A 20579-nucleotide genomic window follows, 5' to 3' on the forward strand; every position below is an offset into this window, starting at 1 on the left:
AGCCCTCGGCTCGTCCACAGAGACCACGTGGAAGGGAATGCAAATGGACATGTCCCTTACAAAGGAGGCAAAGGAGAGGCTCTCAGGAGGCGATAGCTTCCTCTCTGGTGAAGGCGTGGGGTCAGAGGGGAGGCCCGCAGACTCCTCTGAGGAGAAATATCTGGGGTCCTCCTCTTCCCCCCACGAGGCCTCTTCCTCGGTATCGGACATAAGCTCATGTAGCTGAGTCCTTAACCGGGCCCGGCTCGACGTCGAGGCACCGAGGCCTCGGTGTCATCGAGCGGTGGACTCCCGCGCCGGCGGGGACGAAGCTCCCTCCAACGACGTCGACGGGGACTCCACCTGAGTGGCGATCGAGACCGGCGCCGCAAGCGGCTGCGGTGTCGAAGGCCTCGGCACCGGGCTAGAGCTCGCCGGTGCCACAGTCAACGGCGCCGAGGGCGCACAGCCTGGTGCATCAGCCCTTCCAGGATCCCCGGAAGGATGGCTCGGAGGCACTCGTCCAGGCCCGCTGTCGGGAAAGACGGGGGGGCCGGTAGAGGTGTCGGTGCCGGAAGCTGCTCGGGTCCAGGAGACTGCACCGAAGTGCTGGGACCCTGACGCGTCGGTACCTCCACTACCGAAGGGGACCTCTCCTCTCGACGCTGACGCTTCGGCGTCGACTCCTCGCCGGTACCGATAGCCGGATGCATCGAAGGCGACCGATGACGGTGGTTCTTTGATTTTTTGCGGTGCCCGTCATCGGCGCCAGGTGGAACGGAGGAGGAGGAGGTCGATCCCCCTCGGTCTCGAGGAACCGGGTCAGACAGGGTTCGGTCCCGAGGGCCATGGGCAGAGGGAGTGACCGGGGCCTATTGCCCACGCGGCCTCTCACCCCTACCCTCACCGGAGGACCGGCGGGCCGATGGGACCTGTGCTCCTGGGGTCGATGCCATCGGTGACGATTTCGCGGACATCGATACCGGTACCGAAGAACCGGCCGTCGATACCGATGCCGTCGAGGTCGACGTCGAGGGGCCGGCGCAAGTTCCAAAAAGACGGTCCCGCAGAACTTGCCTCGCAACCTGAGTCCGTTTCCGGAGACCAAGACACAAAGAGCACGACTTGATATTGTGCTCCGGCCCGAGGCACTGGAGGCACCAAGCGTGGGTGTCGGTCTGCGAGATAGGCCGGCCGCACCGACCACACTTCTTAAATCCACTCGGGACCTTCGAGGACATCGACGGAAAAATCGCGTCAATTAAAGTCGTCGATGGTGGCGGTAAATCACACCTCAAAAAATAAATCGACCGCGCGGCCACAAGTCCGCAACGCGACGCCCCCGCTAGAAAACGAGGGAAAAACAAGCGCGTTCACTTTTTTTTTTTTAAACAAGAAAAGAAAAAGGGGTCCGGAACGCGCGGGAACCAGAAACAAAAAATAAGAAATTCGCGAAAACGCGACGGCTTTTCGGGCTGACAAGAGAGAGCAGCGACGCACGACTCTCTCCAGCGCGGAAAAAACAAGACTGGCGGGAACGGTCACGCACGGGCGGGAAGACGGCCGCGCATGCGCGGTGGGCGTGCCCTGCGTGCGGACCGCCCGCGAAGCTTCTTCCGGTTGGTGGGGGCTGCCGCGGACGTCACCCAGTCGTGAGAACAAGCAGCCTGCTTGTCCTCGGAGAACACCTTTAACACTTCCCAAAGACTAGTAGGCTGGACCTCTTCTGTGTCATTGTGTTTTATATATTCTATTATATATTGTTCTATCTTCGTTACATTTTGGGAATCTAATAACAATGCTTCATTCAGTCTCCAGTATCTGCTTCTTTTTCTCTCATCAGTCACTTTTAGAGTCATAATCACCAACGAATGATCTGACCAGCTACAGGGCAGTATGGCCACCTTTCCTAGACTCCCTCTTACCTCTCCATCGCCCAGCCAATAATCTATCCGAGAGTAGGAGCTATGTTTTGGTGCATAGAATGTGTAATCTCTTTCAGTCCCATGTTGTGCCCTCCAAAGATCTATTAAATCCCCATCTTGCCATCCATGCCTTTAATGCAGCCCTATCTCTTTTAGCGTTTCCCATCATCCCACCTGAGTTAACCACTCGAGGGTCTATAGTTAAATTGAGGTCTCCCCCTACTATTAGCTGCCCTTTTCCATGTTTTTGAATGACCTTTTCCAGCTCCCCCAAAAACATTTTTTGTCCCTCGTTAGGAGCATTGACACACACCATTGTATAGTATTTAGCCTGTAGAAAGACTATTATGGTAAAATTATGTATCATACCTGATAATTTTCTTTCCATTAATCATAGCTGATCAATCCATAGACTGGTGGGTTGTGTCCATCTACCAGCAGGTGGAGATAGAGAGCAAACTTTTGCCTCCCTATATGTGGTCATGTGCTGCCGGAAACTCCTCAGTATGTCGATATCAAAGCTCCATCCGCAGAACTCAGCACTTAGAGAATTACACCCACGAAGGGACACTCTGCCCAGCTCACCACCGCCGAAACGGGGGAGGGGAATTAACCCAGCTCATCCCCACACAAGTGGGGGAGGGGAATCCGTCCAGCTCATCCCCGCGGAGCGGGGGAGGGACACCACACCCGCCGATGCGGGGGGATCTGGCTTATCCTGCAACCGCAACCGCGGGAGGAGCTGACTGACCCTAACACCGCCGAAGCGGGAGGGGTACAAAGCTGCCCTACAACCGCACGAAGCGGGAGGGAGTGCCGGCAGAATTTTAAGTCTCAATCCAGCCCCGTAAAACGGAGGGGAGAGGAATGCAGCAGCTCACTGTAACACAAACTCGTCTCAACTCTTGAAGAATCCAAGTGAAAAAACTTGAACACGAAGTCTTTCTGAAGCAACTGAAGACTAAACTTGAACCTGAAATGCAACCAGAATAAAAACAGTACAGATATCTGGGAGGGGCTATGGATTGATCAGCTATGATTAATGGAAAGAAAATTATCAGGTATGATACATAATTTTACCTTCCATATCATCAAGCTGATCAATCCATAGACTGGTGGGATGTACCGAAGCAGTACTCACCCAGGGCGGGACAATGAAATCCCTGACCTCAACACTGAAGCTCCAAACCGGGCCTCCGCCCGTGCCGCCACAGTCAAACGGTAATGCTTGGAGAATGTATGAGCCGAAGCCCAAGTTGCCGCCTTGCATATCTCTTCCAAGGAGACGGATCCGGCCTCTGCCATCGAGGCCGCCTGAGCTCTTGTGGAGTGAGCCTTCAGCTGGATAGGCGGCACCTTCCCCGCGGCCACATAAGCCGCTACAATGGCTTCCTTGACCCATCTTGCCACTGTAGGCTTAGCAGCCTGCAGACCCTTACGAGGACCTGCAAACAGGACAAACAGATGATCCGATTTCCGGAAATCATTGGTCACTTCCAAGTATCTGATGATGACTCGTCTCACATCCAGATATTAAGAGCAGAGTACTCCTCTGGGTAGTCCTCCCTACGAAAGGAAGGGAGACAGAGCTGCTGATTCACATGGAAGCGAGAAACAATCTTGGGCAGGAAGGAAGGCACTGTGCGAATAGTCACTCCTGCCTCAGTGAACTGCAGAAAAGGCTCTCGACATGAGAGCGCCTGGAGCTCGGAAACTCTTCTGGCTGAAGTGATAGCCACCAAAAAGACTGCTTTCAACGTCAGGTCTTTCAGAGATGCCCTCGACAAGGGTTCAAAAGGCGGCTTCTGCAATGCTCTTAGCACCAGGTTGAGATTCCACGCAGGCACCACTGAGTGCAGAGGAGGGCGCAGGTGATTAACTCCCTTGAGAAAGCGCACCACATCTGGCTGCGAAGCCAGGGAAGCACCCTTCAGGCGGCCCCTGAAGCAAGCCAGAGCCGCTACCTGGACTTTAAGGGAACTGAGCGACAGGCCTTTCTCCAGACCTTCTTGCAGGAACGCCAACACTGAAGAAATTGGAGCAGTGAAGGGAGAAAGTGAGCCTGCTTCACACCACGCTGCAAAGATACGCCAAACCCTGGCGTAAGCAGTAGAAGTAGAGCGCTTCCTCGCTCTCAGCATAGTGGCGATGACCTTGTCTGAGAAGCCCTTCTTCCTCAGACGCTGCCGCTCAATAGCCAGGCCGTAAGACCAAAGGGGGAGGGATCCTCCATCACCACGGGACCCTGATGCAACAGGCCGTGCTCCACTGGCAGCCGCAGAGGATCGTCGACTGAGAGCCTGATCAAGTCCGCATACCAGGGACGTCTGGGCCAATCCGGACCCACCAGGATTACCCTGCCGGGATGCTTTGCCACCCGGTCTAGCACCCTGCCCAACATGGGCCAGGGCGGGAACACATAGAGAAGCTCTTGTGTCGGCCACTGTTGGAGAAGAGCATCTACTCCCAGGGATCAAGGGTCCCGACCTCTGCTGAAAAAGCGCGGCACTTGGCAATTGGCTGATGACGCCATCAGGTCTAGGCTCGGCTGGCCCCAGCGCTTCGTGATGTCCAAGAACGCCTGAGCAGATAGCTGCCACTCTCCGGGCTCCAAGGTATGGCGACTGAGAAAGTCCGCCTTGACATTCATGACTCCGGCAATGTGGGCCGCTGAAAGCTGCTCCAGGTTCGTTTCCGCCCACTGGCAAAGACTCATAGCCTCCTTGGCTAGAGGGGCGCTCTTGGTACCTCCCTGGCGGTTGACATAGGCCACAGCCGTGGCATTGTCCGACAGGACCCGTACAGGCTTCAATACCAGTACCGGGATGAACTCCAAAAGCGCCAACCGAATGGCTCTGAGTTCCAGGAGGTTGATAGACCACTTTGCCTCTGCAGGAGACCAGAGCCCCTGCGCTGTCCTTCCCAAGCAGTGGGCTCCCCAGCCCGACAACGAGGCGTCCGTCGTGACGACAATCCACTCTGGGGTCACCAGAAGCATTCCCGCAGACAACTTGTCTGTCTGCATCCACCAGCTCAGCGCCTTGCGCACCGCTGGATTCAAGGGAAGGCGCACAGCGTAATCCTCCGACACTGGAGTCCATCGCTGCAGCAGAGAGTGCTGTAGAGGTCTCATATGGGCCCTGGCCCAGGGCACTACTTCCATCGTGGCCGTCATAGAGCCCAACAGCTGCACATAGTCCCAAGCCCGAAGCGGAGAGGCTACTAGGAACTGGTCCACCTGAGCCTGAAGTTTGACAATCCGATTGTCTGGCAGGAACACTCTGCCCACTTGGGTGTCGAATCGAACTCCCAGGTACTCCAGGGACTGAGTCGGGCGCAGCTGGCTCTTCTCCCAGTTGATGATCCATCCCAGGGAGCTCAAAAGAGCAACTACCCGGTCCACAGCTTTGCCGCACTCTGCATAAGAGGGGGCTCGGATCAACCAGTCGTCCAGATAAGGATGGACTTGTACCCCTTCCTTTCGCAGGAAGGCCGCGATGACCACCATTACTTTGGAAAAGGTCCGCGGAGCAGTAGCCAACCCGAATGGGAGGGCTCTGAACTGGAAGTGTCGTCCCAGGACTGCAAAACGCAGAAAGCGTTGATGAGGAGGCCAGATGGGAATATGCAGGTACGCTTCCTTGATGTCCAAGGATGCCAGGAACTCTCCTGCCTTCACTGCCGCTATAACAGAGCGGAGAGTCTCCATGCGAAAGTGCCGCACTTTCAAGGCCCGATTGACCCCTTTGAGGTCGAGGATAGGCCGGACAGAACCTCCTTTCTTTGGTACCACAAAGTAAATGGAGTAACGTCCCTTGCCAAGCTGACTTTCTGGCACCGGAACGACCGCGCCCAGGCGGATCAGATTGTCCAAGGTCTGCTGCACTGCCACAGCTTTGACTGGAGACTTGCAGGGAGAGAGCACAAACCCGTCTTTAAGGGTCGGCAGAACTCTAGCTTGTAGCCGTCTCTGATGACTTCTAGCACCCACGCGTCTGAAGTTATTGTGGTCCACTCGCCCAGAAACGAGGACAGCCGTCCTCCAATCTGCACTGGGGCGTGGACCAAGGCCCCGTCATTGGGTACGAGACCCTGGGGGAGGACCGGAGGGAGCACCTCCGGGACGGCGGTCTCTGCGAAAGGAATGCTGCTTGGGGGAGAAATTCCTCTTGAAGGAAGAGGGGGCAGAGGAACCCGACTTGCCCGGGCGGTACCGACGGGCTTCCTGCAACCGTCCTCTGGAGGTACCGGGACGAGTACTAGCCCGAGCCCTGACCTCTGGTAATTTCTTGCCCTTAGACGTGCCAAGATCGGTCACGATTTTGTCCAGCTCGACCCCAAAGAGCAGCTTGCCTTTAAAAGGCAATCTAGCCAGGCGGGATTTAGAGGCGTGGTCAGCAGACCAATGTTTCAGCCAAAGCCACCGCCGCGCAGAGATTGTCTGAGCCATGCCTTTCGCTGAGGCCCTCAAGACATCATACAGCAAGTCTGCCAAATAGGCTAAGCCCGATTCCAGGGCCGGCCAATCAGCCCTCAAGGAATGATCCGAGGGGTAAGCCCGCTGCACCATAGTCAGGCACACCCTGGCCACATAGGAGCCGCAAACTGAGGCCTGCAAACTTAAAGCAGCCGCCTCAAAGGACGACCTTAAGGCCGCCTCCAATCTTCTGTCTTGGGCGTCCTTTAGGGCCGTGCCACCTTCCACCGGCAACGCCGTTTTCTTAGTCACCGCAGTGATTAAAGAATCCATGGTAGGCCACAGATAGGCCTCACGTTCACTCACAGCCAAAGGATAGAGGCGGGACATAGCCCTAGCCACTTTAAGGCTCGCTTCCGGGACATCCCATTGAGCCGAAATGAAGGTGTGCATGGCATCATGCACGTGGAAGGTTCTAGGCGGGCGCTTCGTCCCCAGCATAATGGCAGAGCCAACAGGGGCTGAGGGAGAGACGTCCTCCGGAGAGGAAATCTTCAAAGTGTCCATGGCCTGTAACAACAGGTTGGGCAAATCCTCTGGGCTAAAAAGCCGCGCTGCAGAGGGGTCATCCGCTCCATCCGAGCGGGGATCCGTCTCCTCCAAGGAATCCGCAAAGGACCGTTGGGAGACCTCAGAGACGCTGCCCTCATCTACATCGGAGGAGACAAAGTCCTCCAAGGCCTGGGAATCAACCCGAGGGCGTTTACCTCTGGGAACCTCAACCTCTTTACCAGACGAGGGAGCAGGGGCAGCGTTTTGCATGAGGAAGGCCTGATGCAGCAGCAAAACAAACGGGGGAGAAACCCCCCAGACTGTGCACTTCTGCAGCCTGGGCAACAGCCCCAGACGCACCCTCAACCGGCGCTCGAAAGAGCGGGGGAGAGACATGCTGCGCATCCAAAATGGCGTCCGGCGCGACACTCCGCGAAGGAGCCGCGCGGGAAGAACGGCGCTTAACTTTAGCCACTTTTGTGCCGTCGCCCAAATTAAGGGCGTTCATGGCATTAATGTCTCCAACCTCAAGGGCGGCCCACGAAGAAGCCGTCCGAGCCACGTGGCCGGCCAAGATGGCGGAGGCGAGGAGCGGGGGATGGGCGTTTATGCCGGGAAAAACCGCCACGCCGGAGGAAGGACCGGGACATTCATCGGTCACGAAACTGTCACCCAACAAGGGCGAATCAGGCTTTAAGACCCCCGCATCCCCTCTAGAAGCGCTCAAGCGATCCGGGGAGCGACCCTTTGCGCCCTCGCCCTCCGACGCCATATGCCACGAGGAGAAGAATCTGGGAACCCCCTGCCCGCTATAAAAAGGTAAAAATTACCTGCTTTCCGCTCCGAGCTGTAACGACCTGGTGTCCCAGTGAGTAGCTGCAATGGACGTTTAAATAAACGTCGAAATAAACGCCTTTAAGGAAGTTCAAAATTTTTATTATTTTTTTTTTTAACGGAGCCAGCGGGAGGGGGGAGAAAAGGAGGGACCTGGCACCACCAGGTTTGCACTTGCTCAAAAGAGCCCTCAACCCCAGGCACTCAACAAAACCTAAAAATTAGGCTTGGAGGCCTAGCCAGAGCTGCTGCTGTGTGTGACCACCACCTGCTGAGATAGAGAACATACTGGGGAGTTTCCGGCAGCACATGACCACATATAGGGAGGCAAAAGTTTGCTCTCTATCTCCACCTGCTGGTAGATGGACACAACCCACCAGTCTATGGATTGATCAGCTTGATGATATGGAACAGTATGTATCTGCCTGCTGAATCTTTTACCGTATGATGTACCCTCCATGGAAATGTACCTGATAAGGCTATAAGCACGCCTCTCTTTTTTTTTGCCATCTGTACTGGAAGCACAGTAGATCAATGGGTAGCGCTTATGTCTCACCAGGTATTCATGACTTCTTTTCAGATGTGTTTCCTGGAGGAAAATTACATCTGCCCGTAGGCGTTCCATGTCACCAAACATCTGTTTTCGCTTCTGTGGGGTATTAAGGCTCCGCACATTTACAGTTATACATTTACATTCCATCTATACATTTTTTTAGGATCTCATTCCCCTCTTCTGTCTCCATCTATTGTGAGGTTCTCCTTCCCTTCCTTTCTACTACTACTTAACATTTCTAGAGCGCGAGTCCTTTTTCTACCACCTTTTTAGGAATTGGAAAGACAGTAGAGCAGACCAAGGCGTGGGGGGGGGGGGGGGGGAGGGAGGGTTTAGGAGGGAGGGTAGTAGGGGGGGGGAGGTTTATTTAGAGTTATATTAGCCCTTCCCCAGCACGATAAGGACATCTTCCGGAGAGGGGTAGGAGGGCCATCAGACCACAGGCCCCCTGGCTCTCTTGTGGAGGGGAGTAAATTCACACAATATGATTTGATTTTAATTCAAGGCTTTACGTATGCACAGCTGACACCTGAAGGTGGTTATATTTTTGGGGGTCAAGCATTTGAACATATGGTGTCAATTGGTAGAAGGGAAAGATGGGGAGGAAGGGTTGTTGGGGAATTGTTGTTAATAGATCTTGTTGATTAAATGTTAGTTAATAGTATAAAAAAGGGGGGGGGGGATAAAAGTTAAAAGATTAATGGAGACGAGTAATATTGTACAATTTCAGTACTTGGTGTGTGTTGATTGATTGTAGAGACATTTACATTATGTAACCACCATTTTTGTGCTTCATTAATAAAAATTGTTGAAAGTAACATTTCTAGAGCGCTACTAGGGTTACGCAGCGCTGTACAGATTAACATAAAGGACAGTCCCTGCTTCAAGGAGCTTACAATCTAATGGGCGAAATGTCAAGTAGGGGCAGTCCAGATTCCCTGAATAGAGGTATGATGGTTAGGTGCCGAAGGCGACATTGAAGAGGTGGGCTTTGAGCAAGGCTTTGAAGATGGGCAGGGAGGGGGCCTGGCGTATGGGCTCAGGGAGTTTATTCCAGGCATGGGGTGAGGCGAGGCAGAAAGGGCGGAGCCTGGAGTTGGCGGTGGTGGAGAAGAGTACTGACAGGAGGGATTTGTCTTGAGAGAATGGAGGTTACGGGTAGGAATGTAAGGGGAGATGAGGGTAGAGAGGTAGGAAGGGGCTGTAGATCGAGTGCATTTGTAGGTTAAAAGGAGAAGCTTAAACTGTATGTGGTACCTGATCGGAAGCCAGTGAAGTGACTTGAGGAGAGGGGTGATATGAGTGTACCGGTTCAGGCGGAAGATATGACGTGCAGCAGAGTTTTGAACGGACTGAAGGGGGGATAGATGGCAAAGTGGGAGACTAGTGAGGAGTAGGTTGCAGTAGTCAAGGCGAGAGGTAATGAGAGAGTGGATGAGAGTTTGGGTGGTGTGCTCAGACAGGAAGGGGCGAATTTTGCTGATGTTATAGAGGAAGAAGCGACAGGTCTTGGCTATCTGCTGGATATGCGCAGAGGAGGAGAGGGAGGAGTCAAAGATGACCCCGAGGTTGCGGGCAGATGATCCCTGTTCCTCATCCCATTTTTTTTCCTAGTCCCTTCCATACCCTAGTTCTACCCCCCCCTCCCCTTTGTCCCTGACCCATCCCTTTAAACCAATGCACCTCTTCCCTACTGAATTGGTGCTTCATCAGAGGTAGAGAGGTCTTGTCCTCTATACTTTAAATTATTATTCCCCCTTCATTTATTTTAATTGTCTCTCCCCCCCCCCCCCCCATATTTATCAAGTCCTTTATCAGTCCCCTTTGTCGGCACTGCATATACTAGCCTGCCCTCTCGAACTCAGGGGAGACGACTTGCTGGCGTTCCAGCCTCTTGTGGCCTGCTCTCTGCCATTTCAGGTAGGACCGCAGTCCGGCGGTCTTCCGCTGGCCTTCGGATCCAGATGGTCTTGCCACTGGTTCTCCCTCCGGAATGATCGCTCGAGCTTCCGCAAGCATCTTCACCTGGTGCTGCTTTCCATCTTTATAGAAGAGTAACGCAAATGGATGCCTCCAGCGGTATCTAAGGCCCATCTCTCTCAATTTAGCTGTTACAGGTTTTAGTTCCGCCCGCCTTTTCAGTGTTGCGGCCGCCAGATCTTGATAAATTTCTACTCGGTAGGAGTCCCATTTAAAGTCTTCTACCTGCCACACTGTTCTCAGGACTCTTTCTTTCAATTTGAAATCCCGGAAGCATGCGACAATATCTTTCGGGAGATTGTTTCTGGCTGGGCCAAGCGCTCTATGCGATCGCTCCAATATCACCTGGTCTGGCATTAGCGGTGCCTCCTCAGTGTTGAGCAGAGCACTGACCACTCGCTGCACTGTCGATTCCGTGTCTTGGTACGTGGGCATATCAGGTAGGCTGCGGAACCTCAGGTTGCAGCGCCTGCTGCGATTTTCCAGATTTTCTAGCTGTTCTGCTATGCGCTGCTGTCCGATATTCAAATCTGTAATTTGTCTGTCCATGGCCCCCATCTCCTCTGCGTGGTCATCTAGTCTATTTGTCTCCTCCACTCTGCGCCCAATGACCGCTATCTCTCCCCGCAATTCCGCTCCTAATGTCTCCAGCTTCGTCCGCACCACCTTCATATCTGTGCGGATCTCCTGTAGCCATAACCGGAGCTCGGGGAAACCTCCCTTGCCACACTCTGCAGGGTCTTGTGTTTGAAACAGGCCTCCTCCTGATTGCTCAACGGGGATCTCGGGTGTGCCGGAGACTTCTTCCAACGCCGCCATGTGCTTTTGGGACGCACTGCCAGTAAATGCGTATTGGGAAAAGTTTACCGTTTCCACACGCCTCTGCATCCCTTCTCGCGTTCCCACTGCTTTTCTGTGGCTGTTGCTCTTCTCACTGGCCGAATTGGGGCGTTTTAAATCGGGGGAATTTGCTTATTTCACTGTGGGACTGTCGAAGCAAGGCTCTTAAGCGGCCATTTTCTCCGCTGACGTCACTTCCTCCCCTTGCTAAGTACTTCAATGAAAAAATTGTAAACCTGCACAACGCGCTACCTCAGGACAACACTGACATTGAAAACTTCCTTAATGAACTGGACTCAACCACTGCAGAATACCCAGTACCAAACCTGGTAAACTTCACCCTCCTTATCGTCGATACAGTTGCACAAGTGATCAGCAGGTTCTCCAACACTCACTGTAAACTAGACACCTATCCCAACTACCTAATGAAAACCGCCCCTGACCGCTTCATAGCAGACCTCACATCCCACCTAAATCACATGCTTCAGCAAGGTCTCTTCCCTAACGAAAATGGCAATATCCTACTCACCCCGATACCAAAAGACACCACGAAAAAAATAAATGAAATCACTAACTACCATCCAGTAGCATCCATCCCGAAAGTATGGTAGCCAAACAACTTACAACTTTCTCAATATTACACGAATCACAGTCAGGTTTTCGCCCCCTACACAGCACAGAAACAGTACTACTCACTCTCCTAGCCAAATTCAAGCAGGAAATAGCAACAGGCAAAAACATCCTCCTCCTCCAATTCGACATGTCTAGTGCGTTCGAAATGGTAAACCATAATATACTAATGAGATTACTAGATAAGTTTGGGATTGGTGGTAACATACTTAGATGGATCAAAGGTTTCCTAACCATAAGAACATATCAAGTAAAATCAAGCCCAAAAATATCATCACCGTGGAAAGCAGACTGCGGAGTACTACAAGGATCACCACTACCACCAATCCTCTTCAACCTCATGATGAGCCCTCTAGCCAAGACCCTATCCAACCAAGGCCTTAACCCTTTCATCTATGCAGACGATGTCACAATATACACCCTTACAAATCTAATCTGACAAAAATCACAAAAAAATCAAGATCAGCTAGAACATCATGGAGTCTTGGGCAAATGTGTTCCAACTAAAACTAAACAAAGAAAAAACACACTGTCTCGTCGTCTCATCCCAACACAGCTCGGACAACCCCACAACTATCAACACCCCAGATTACACCCTCCCTATCTCAGCCTGAAAATCCTCGGCGTTACAATAGACCGCAACTTAACACTAGAGAGCCAAGCATCATCAACAACTAAGAAAATGTTCCACTCAATGTGGAAACTCAAACGCATGAAGCAATTCTTCCCGAGGGAAACATTTTGCAACCTGATACAATCAATGGTACTAAGCCATGTAGACTACTGCAATGGAATTTATGCGGTATGTAAAGAACAAACATTAAAGAAACTTCAGACTGCTCAGAACCAGGGCTGTGGAGTCGGTACAAAAATCCTTCGACTCCGACTCCTCAGTTTATGGTACCTCCGACTCCTCAGTTTTTAATATGTATTTTTTTTGCATGTTGACTGAAAGAGTGCAGCATGCAAGGCTGCATGTTAATGTTTGGGTTTAAAATCTATGTCATTGTGACTTTTTATTTTATTTTATTTATTAAAGAAACTATAAATATTCATTAATCCTAAAGTTTAAACAAAAAAACACACAAAAAAACCCCCAAGGTTATGTTTATTGTTTTTTTATCAAGTATAAAGTCATCATAGCATTAGCAAGTATAAAAATCTGGAACAACCACATCCTTTGGAAATTCTAGAACAACATCCTTTGGAAATTAGAACAAAATCAAAGTTAACCTACATAAACCAAAAACATTTGGAAAACCTAAAACAACTTATATATTATTTAAACTTGGCATATATAGCTGTAGAATAGCTGTTAACATAATCCAAAATTAACTAATATATTGTTCTTAGAAACAGAATTGCTTCTGCCAGATCCTCCTTCATAGAAGCCCTTAAATCTGATTTGATTATTTTCAGTGCTGAAAACAGTCTTTCAACACTGACTTGGGTGGGTGGCATTGCTGTTACGGTTCTAGCTGCATCACTGACAATCTCTGGATAAACAATGATGGCTTCTTCTATAGTCAGTTTTGATGAGCAGTCAAACTTTTCCACTTCTTTTACTCTTGCATGAATTTCTTTATATGGACATTTACAGGTTGCTTTTCCATGCTTAACCGACATCGCTTTGCTTTTGAAGCTTCCATTTTGTCCAAATAGGCTTGAAAATTCTCTTCTTCATTTGAAGAGGATGAACCTGAGTTACCATTACCACCAGTATTTATAGCTTTAGCTTCATCCAGTGGTTTATGAGTTTTAGGTAGCAACCCTTTCATGCGAACTGCTATGTCACAGAGTGCCTGTTTTCCTGTAGCAATTTGGTCACTGCTGAACAAAATTCAGCTCATTAGATCAACATAAATAGCAGCTGAGAGAATTTGATTATCCAGCAAGAGCTCCTCTCTTTTCCTCATTGAAGATACAATGCCATCAGCAATTAACCCCACACTTTTGTTAAGGTTATATATCAAGCCCTTCCATTCCAAGAAGAATTTACCTGGTGTTAAATCTTCATATTGCAGCTTCTTGGTAACAGCAAAAGGGTAAGAAAGTAGCCTTTCTAATTCTGTAACTTGAGCCCACTGGTTTTCTTTTAATGAAACATTTACATTGTCCAGTTCTTCAAGAAAGTCTTTTAGTTCAAGCAAACGCTTTATCATCAAGTAAGTGCTTCCCCAGCGCGTTGCTTGATCCAAAATGGCTCCTTTTCCAGCACGTCTCTTCAGAATAGCATCTGTTTTAGGGATGCTGGCTGCAACAGCTACTTGCCTCAACTTGCTAATTAGTGTAGCCGCATGACGATCCTTCAATCCATCTCTTATTGCTAGTTGCAGAGTATGAACAGCACAACGCATATGTTGAATGGTAATAAGCTTAGATGCTTCTTCAGCAATATCATCCAAACTTTCACAGCTTTCTTGAATTGCAGAACTGTCATCTTCTGATATTTGTATGCTGCTTTCTTCACCAATTTCCTTCATTTTTTCAATTGTGCTTAACATATTTGAAGCATTATCAGTTACAATACATAGAATGTGTTCCTTTTTAATTTCAAAATCTTCTAAAACACCTTCCACTAACTTCTGCAGATACTCACTTGTATGATGTGCCTGAGTGTCCTTTACTCCTAATGTCCGGGTTATTGATTTTTGTTTTCATCAGCAAATCTAACATCAATTGCAAAATAATTGACTCTGTGACGTGTGCATGCATCCATTTTAATAAAGACAAAACGTTCCTTCAGACTTTTTCTTAGTTCTTCCTTCTTGCATTTGGCCTCTTCAAGTATAAGTTTCCTTATACTTTCTCGTTCCAGAGAAACTCCAAGCTTTTTAGCCATTTCTCCATTTAAGCCTAAAAAGGCTGGTTGCTTAACTCCTCGCAATGTAATCCATAACCGAGTAGTAACAAACTGTATTTCTATCACTCACAACTTATTGTAAGCCACACTGAACCCGCAAAAAGGTGGGAAATGTGGGATACAAATGCAATAAAATAAAATAAATTCTTTACTGCCATTTCAATGATGTGGTTTTTGAATTTTTCTGGTGTCATTGTTATAGTAACTTTGTCAGCTGTAAAAAATCTTGATAGTTGTGTCTGGCCTCCAGTAGATTTCTGATCTAGTGTCTAAGATCTTAAAAATGCAGTTCGATATGTCTAGCACATTCAATGTAGCAGATCATAATATCCTGTTAAACATAGTAAACAACTTTGGCATATGTGGTACAGTCCATAAATGGTTCCAAGGATTCATGAAATCAAGATCTTACAAAGTGAAAATGAAAGGAACCTTATCCTCACCTTGGTCACCAGACTGTGGCGTCCCTCAGGGTTCTCCACTATCGCCCATACAATTTAATGTAATGTTACCAACTAGGTAACAGACTAGAAACAGCAGGATTCAAAACATTCATATATGCTTACGATGTTGCCATAGACATAACCTTCAAAAAGAACATTCAAGACATCTTACAAAAGGCAAAACTTTGACCAAAACGACTGCAACAGTTTCACAATTTACAACACTTCATTCCCCACTGACAATGATCAGAAAATTCTAGGAATAATTACAGATAAATATTTAACATTTGATTCTCAAGTTTCCTCAGTAATCACAAAATCTTTCAGGTCTCTCTGGAAACTGAAAAGGATCAGACCTTGTTTCTTATCAGAAACATTCAGATTACTTGTACAATCATTAACATTATCCCAATTCGATTATTGTAATGCCATACATGCTGGCTATAAGTACCTGTTGAAAAAACTACAAATAGCTTAAAACAGTGATGGCGAACCTATGGCATGCGTGCCAGAGAGGGCACGCAGAGCCCTCTCCCTTGGCACGTGCGCCGTCGCTGGTCCGCCCACTCTCCCTCCCAGTTCGGCCTTCCTCCCGCCCTCCCTCCAACCCAACGAGCAACAGCCCGCCCGCCCGTCCTCCCTCCTTCCCTCCCTCCCAGCACCAGGAACCCCCCTCCTCCTAAAATTTAAAAAGCGTACCTCCTCAGTCGGGGTTAAGGCGGCATGCGTTGGCAGCGGCAGCGAAGCGCCTGTGCTTCGCTCGACGCGCCTTCGGCTTTCCCTGTCTGGACCAGAGCTTGAGAGACAGGGAAGGCCGAAGGCGCGTCGAGCGAAGCACAGGCGCTTCGCTGCCGACGCACGCCGCCTTAACCCCGACTGAGGAGGTACACTTTTTAAATTTTAGGAGGAGGGGGGTTCCTGGTGCTGGGAGGGAGGGAGGACGGACGGGCGGACGGCCTGATGCTCGTTGGGTTTGAGGGAGGGCGGGAGGCTGTCTGTGTGCTGCTGGGTGGGAGGGAGGCCTGATGGTGGGTGCTGGGTGGGAGGGAGGCCTGCTGCTGCGTGCTGGTGGGAGGGAGACCTGATGGTGAGTGCTGGGTGGGAGGGAAGCCTGATGGTGGGTGCTGGGTGGGAGGGAGGCCTGCTGCTGTGTGCTGGGTGGGAGGGAGACCTGATGGTGAGTGCTAGGTGGGAGGGAGGCCTGATGGTGGGTGCTGGGTGGGAGGGAAGCCTGGTGCTAGGTGCTGCCAGGTGCTGGGAGGTAGGGCAGGGGGGAGAGGAGGGCTGCTGGACATTTGTGGCTGGAGGGGAGAGGATGGTTGCTGGACATGGATGGAGGGCAAGAAATGAAGAAGAAAGGAGGAAAGTAAAGAAATCAATGGAAAGGAAGCCCTGGAAATGGAGTTAAGAGAACAGATAGAGAGCAGCAGAATCAGCAACTAGAACCAATATGGATAGAAAAACAAAATCATCAGACAACAAAGGTAGGAAAAATCATTTTATTTTCATTTTAGTGTTTGGAATATGTTGAATTGGAGAATTTACATCTGCTGTCTTATTTTGCACTGGGCATACTGGAGCTGTAACAGCTTACAGAAATGATTTATAATGGAAGAAAATCATTTTATTTTTTTCTCCTACACTAGTATAATATTTTCAATGATGTCTGTTTATATGCGCCATGGCTGGTGTAAGGGGTGTGGCTATCATATGGGTGGAGTCATATGTGGTGACCCCGCCCATAATGAGTACTGGCACTTTGCGATAAATAATTCGGTTTTGGGTTGCTGTTTGGGCACTCGGTCTCTAAAAGGTTCGCCATCACTGGCTTAAAACATTGCAGCCAGGTTTATATACAAAATCTCTCATTTTGAAAGTGCTTCCCCTTTATTAATTAAGCTACATTCGCTTTCATTCAAAGCAAGAATCACCTTCAAATTATGTGCCTTATCTTTCAAATCCTAAATGGCACAGCTCCAGACTATATGATACCATTAATAAACTTACCTCAAAGAAACCCCAAATAAGAGGTGAGAGACCATCTCAAACTATATTGCCCAAACTGCAAAAAAGTAATCTACAAAAAACTGTCCACTCCGCAGACTTCACTTACCTAGGAACCAAACGGTGGAACTCCTTATCACCCAAAATAAGAAATATACAGGAATATACCAAATTCTGCAAAATCCTTAAATCGTTCCTCTTTATGCAAATCCTCAAAAAGAACAACCATACCTCAACAACTAATTCTTACCTGAATTGGTTATTACTTTATTTACCATTAACCTTCTCAATGCTTCATGTACAATTTCTCATTCATAATAGATTTTCCAAATGTTAAATATCCATAGTTATCCCAGAACGTCCATGATATTATGTTGTATAATTGGGTTCTTACAAAAAATTACTTTCTTATGCATTGGTCTCTGTTATCTATCCTATACTATTTCTTGTAAGCCACACTGAACTCAAACTTGTTTGGGATAATGTGGATGTCACAAATAAATAAATAAAATATTTCTTTCTTAAATAAGAGAGTAGTTATCTTCTTTCAGATCAAGAGGTATGGTTGCGAAGGAGAAAACGTTTTGGCAATATCTTACAGGCACGATATTTCCTTGTCCAATACTTAAGCTTTGTACATCTTTTCTAGCTTTACACCCCTCCCCAGGTTGTTGGTACTCTACACTTTCTCATGCTATCATGTGAGTGTAAGGCAATTATTCTCCTTCCTGCAAGAGAATGGTACCTATTGTGGAAATGAATCCTTTTGTTCTTGCATTTTCAACAAGCTGCTCACATCGTGCAAGAGGTCTGTGAAAGCTGGGCTCTCTCTCTCTCCTCTGTTGTGAGAATACCTTTCAACTGCAGATGAGCAATCTCACCTCATGGAACTTTTGACGCTCCCAAACGTATGGGCTCTTTGTAGATAGCAGAAATAAGCAACAATCTCTCAGGGCCATGAACAATCAACTACTCTGTTTCACCAGGCATAATATTTGAATTACAAAATATCCCTCTAAAACTAGCCCCAGCAATGGGTGGTGTGACAATCCCTCAGAAATTTCCCTTACCAAAAATCCCTATTGGACCATAACCTGATCCCTTAAGGATATTGCTCAACCAAGACAGAATACAAGCAATAACATTTTGCACATTTTCACTGTTCCTTGAAACTGGTAGTTAAAATATTTAATTTCAGAAAATATAGCTTGTGTCAAGATACCTGTAATTATGTCATTATTTCTGAGCAGAAAAGATGTGGGGGTTTGTATTGTCTGTATCAGCTCCATCGGGAACCCACTGTCGGTTTCTCCTATGAAAAAAGGAATTGAGCAAGGTATATTTCAGAAGCCAAAGAAAATCATGTATGCCAGGGTATACAACACAACCTTCCTTTACAAACTTTTTTTTTATATATATATATATATATATACATCATTGTTCTTGATCTGGAACAAAGGTACTGTCATTGAGTACACCTTTCAATAAGGTACAGAAAGAAGGGAACATTAGGGCTAGTGCCCTAAAGTCGACACAGCCCGTTCACTTTGAAGGAGCTATGTCGGCATTGCCACGCAGCTTTGTAAACAGGGGAGCAAATCTTCTAGCCATCTACCCTTCGATAAGGTACAGAAAGCCAGGCCTACCCGTAACTCCTGTTGTAGGAGTTATGGGTAGGACTGACTTTCTGTACCTTTTCAGGGTATATGGTGTGCCAAAGGTTAGAAAATGTGCTCCTCTATTTATCAATAGAAATCAAACAAAATAAAACATGGAAAAGAAAATAAGATGATACCTTTTTTATTGGACATAACTTAATACATTTCTTGATTAGCTTTCGAAGGTTGCCCTTCTTCGTCAGAGCGGAAATAAACAAATGTGCTAGCTGACAGTGTATATAAGTGAAAACATTCAAGCATTACTATGACAGTCTGACAGGGTGGGAGGATGGGGGTGGGTAGGAGGTATGCATGGGGACATCAAAGCATTCAAGCATTACTATGACAGTCTGACAGGGTGGGAGGATGGGGGTGGGTAGGAGGTATGCATGGGGACATCAAAGCATTGAAGCATTACTATGACAGTCTGACAGGGTGGGAGGATGGGGGTGGGTAGGAGGTATGCATGGGGACATCAAAGCATATCATTGATATTCTAACAGGATGGGTGTGGATAGGTGAGGGGTGGGGTGATCAACAGAGACATACAGCTTTATGGTTTATAATGGGCTAGGAACCCCAGATCCTTGTTAAGTCCTTTCTGTTGGGTGTTAAAATATTCAATCATTCTGACTCCTACCCACCCCCATCCTCCCACCCTGTCAGACTGTCATAGTAATGCTTGAATGTTTTCACTTATATACACTGTCAGCTAGCACATTTGCTTATTTCCGATCTGACGAAGAAGGGCAACCTTCGAAAGCTAATCAAGAAATGTATTAAGTTATGTCCAATAAAAAAGGTATCATCTTATTTTCTTTTCCATGTTTTATTTTGTTTGATTTCTATTGATAACCTTAAGAGTGGACTAACACGGCTCCCACACTCCTCTACTCCTCTATTTACAAAGCCATGTTTACCAAAAGTTTTACATTTGTTCAAATGCACAGAAAAGGCTTTGTCTATACAAAATTGTTACATTTTTAAACACTTTTCTTCAAAAAATAAACTTTCTACATTATATGTGTTTGGATATTTTTCTTTTTTCATTATTATTTTTCTTGTCTAAAGTTATAATCTTGCTCTTCTTGATTTACCCTCTCTTGATCAGGCAGATCTGGAATTGTTAACTAGGCCGATACAGGAGGATGAAGTCGCCTTGGTAATAGCGAGGGGCCCTTTGCTTAAGGCCCCAGGACCAGATGGGTTCCGAATGGAGTTTTATAAACTCATGGGGGCAGACGTAATAGTGCCTTTGGCCAGCTATCTGAATAAAATAGTAGATACGGAGGAATTGCCACCTACTTTGTCTTTGGCACAGGTTATTGTCTTGCCAAAACCGGGTACAGACTCCACGAGGCCGGAGTCCTACCGCCCTATATCCTTATTGGACGTGGAAGCTAAACTATTGGCGAAGATTATGGCTAATCAAATGGCCAGAATCTTACCAAGCCTTTTGCATGAGGCACAGGTAGGATTTCTGGGAGGGAGATCAGTAGCAAAAAAATCTAAGGAGAATCCTGGCCGCGTTGGAAGTTAGGAGGCAGAATGGGGCACAGTCATTGCTTATAAGTTTCGATGCTGAGAAAGCTTTTGAAATGGTCCGCTGGGACTTTCTGCTTGCCTCTTTGGAGACATATGGTTTTGCGGGGCAGTTTCTGTCAGCTGTCCGAGCCCTTTATCGTTCTCCTTGTGCCAAGGTCCTGGTCAATGGAGAGGAATTGCCGGTTTTCCCCATACTCCGGGGAACGAGGCAAGGGTGCCTGCTGTCGCCTCTACTATTTGCGCTTTCATTAAATCCCCTTATTTGGGATATTATTGAGAATCCTTCTATAAAAGGCTTACAGATAGGCCAGCATAGTTTTAAGATTGCAGCCTTTGCTGATGATCTACTGGTGCTT

General features: G+C 48.2%; 1 protein-coding gene across 3 annotated transcripts in view; it reads right to left on the reverse strand.

The window, feature by feature from the left end:
* SMTNL1 (smoothelin like 1) overlaps positions 1-20579 on the reverse strand; it is a 341784-nt gene that overhangs the window by 207524 nt on the left and 113681 nt on the right. For all 3 annotated transcript variants that reach the window (XR_003939938.1, XM_030186265.1, XM_030186254.1), the window contains exon 7: positions 18243-18332. Coding sequence is in view for 2 of the 3 variants with exons in the window: in XM_030186265.1 (XP_030042125.1) it covers positions 18243-18332 (90 nt within the window). In the remaining variant the exon portion in view is untranslated. The remainder of the gene's footprint in view (positions 1-18242; positions 18333-20579) is intronic.

This window comes from Microcaecilia unicolor, chromosome 1 (assembly GCF_901765095.1).
Source record: "Microcaecilia unicolor chromosome 1, aMicUni1.1, whole genome shotgun sequence".
Classification (NCBI taxonomy): Eukaryota; Metazoa; Chordata; class Amphibia; order Gymnophiona; family Siphonopidae; genus Microcaecilia; species Microcaecilia unicolor.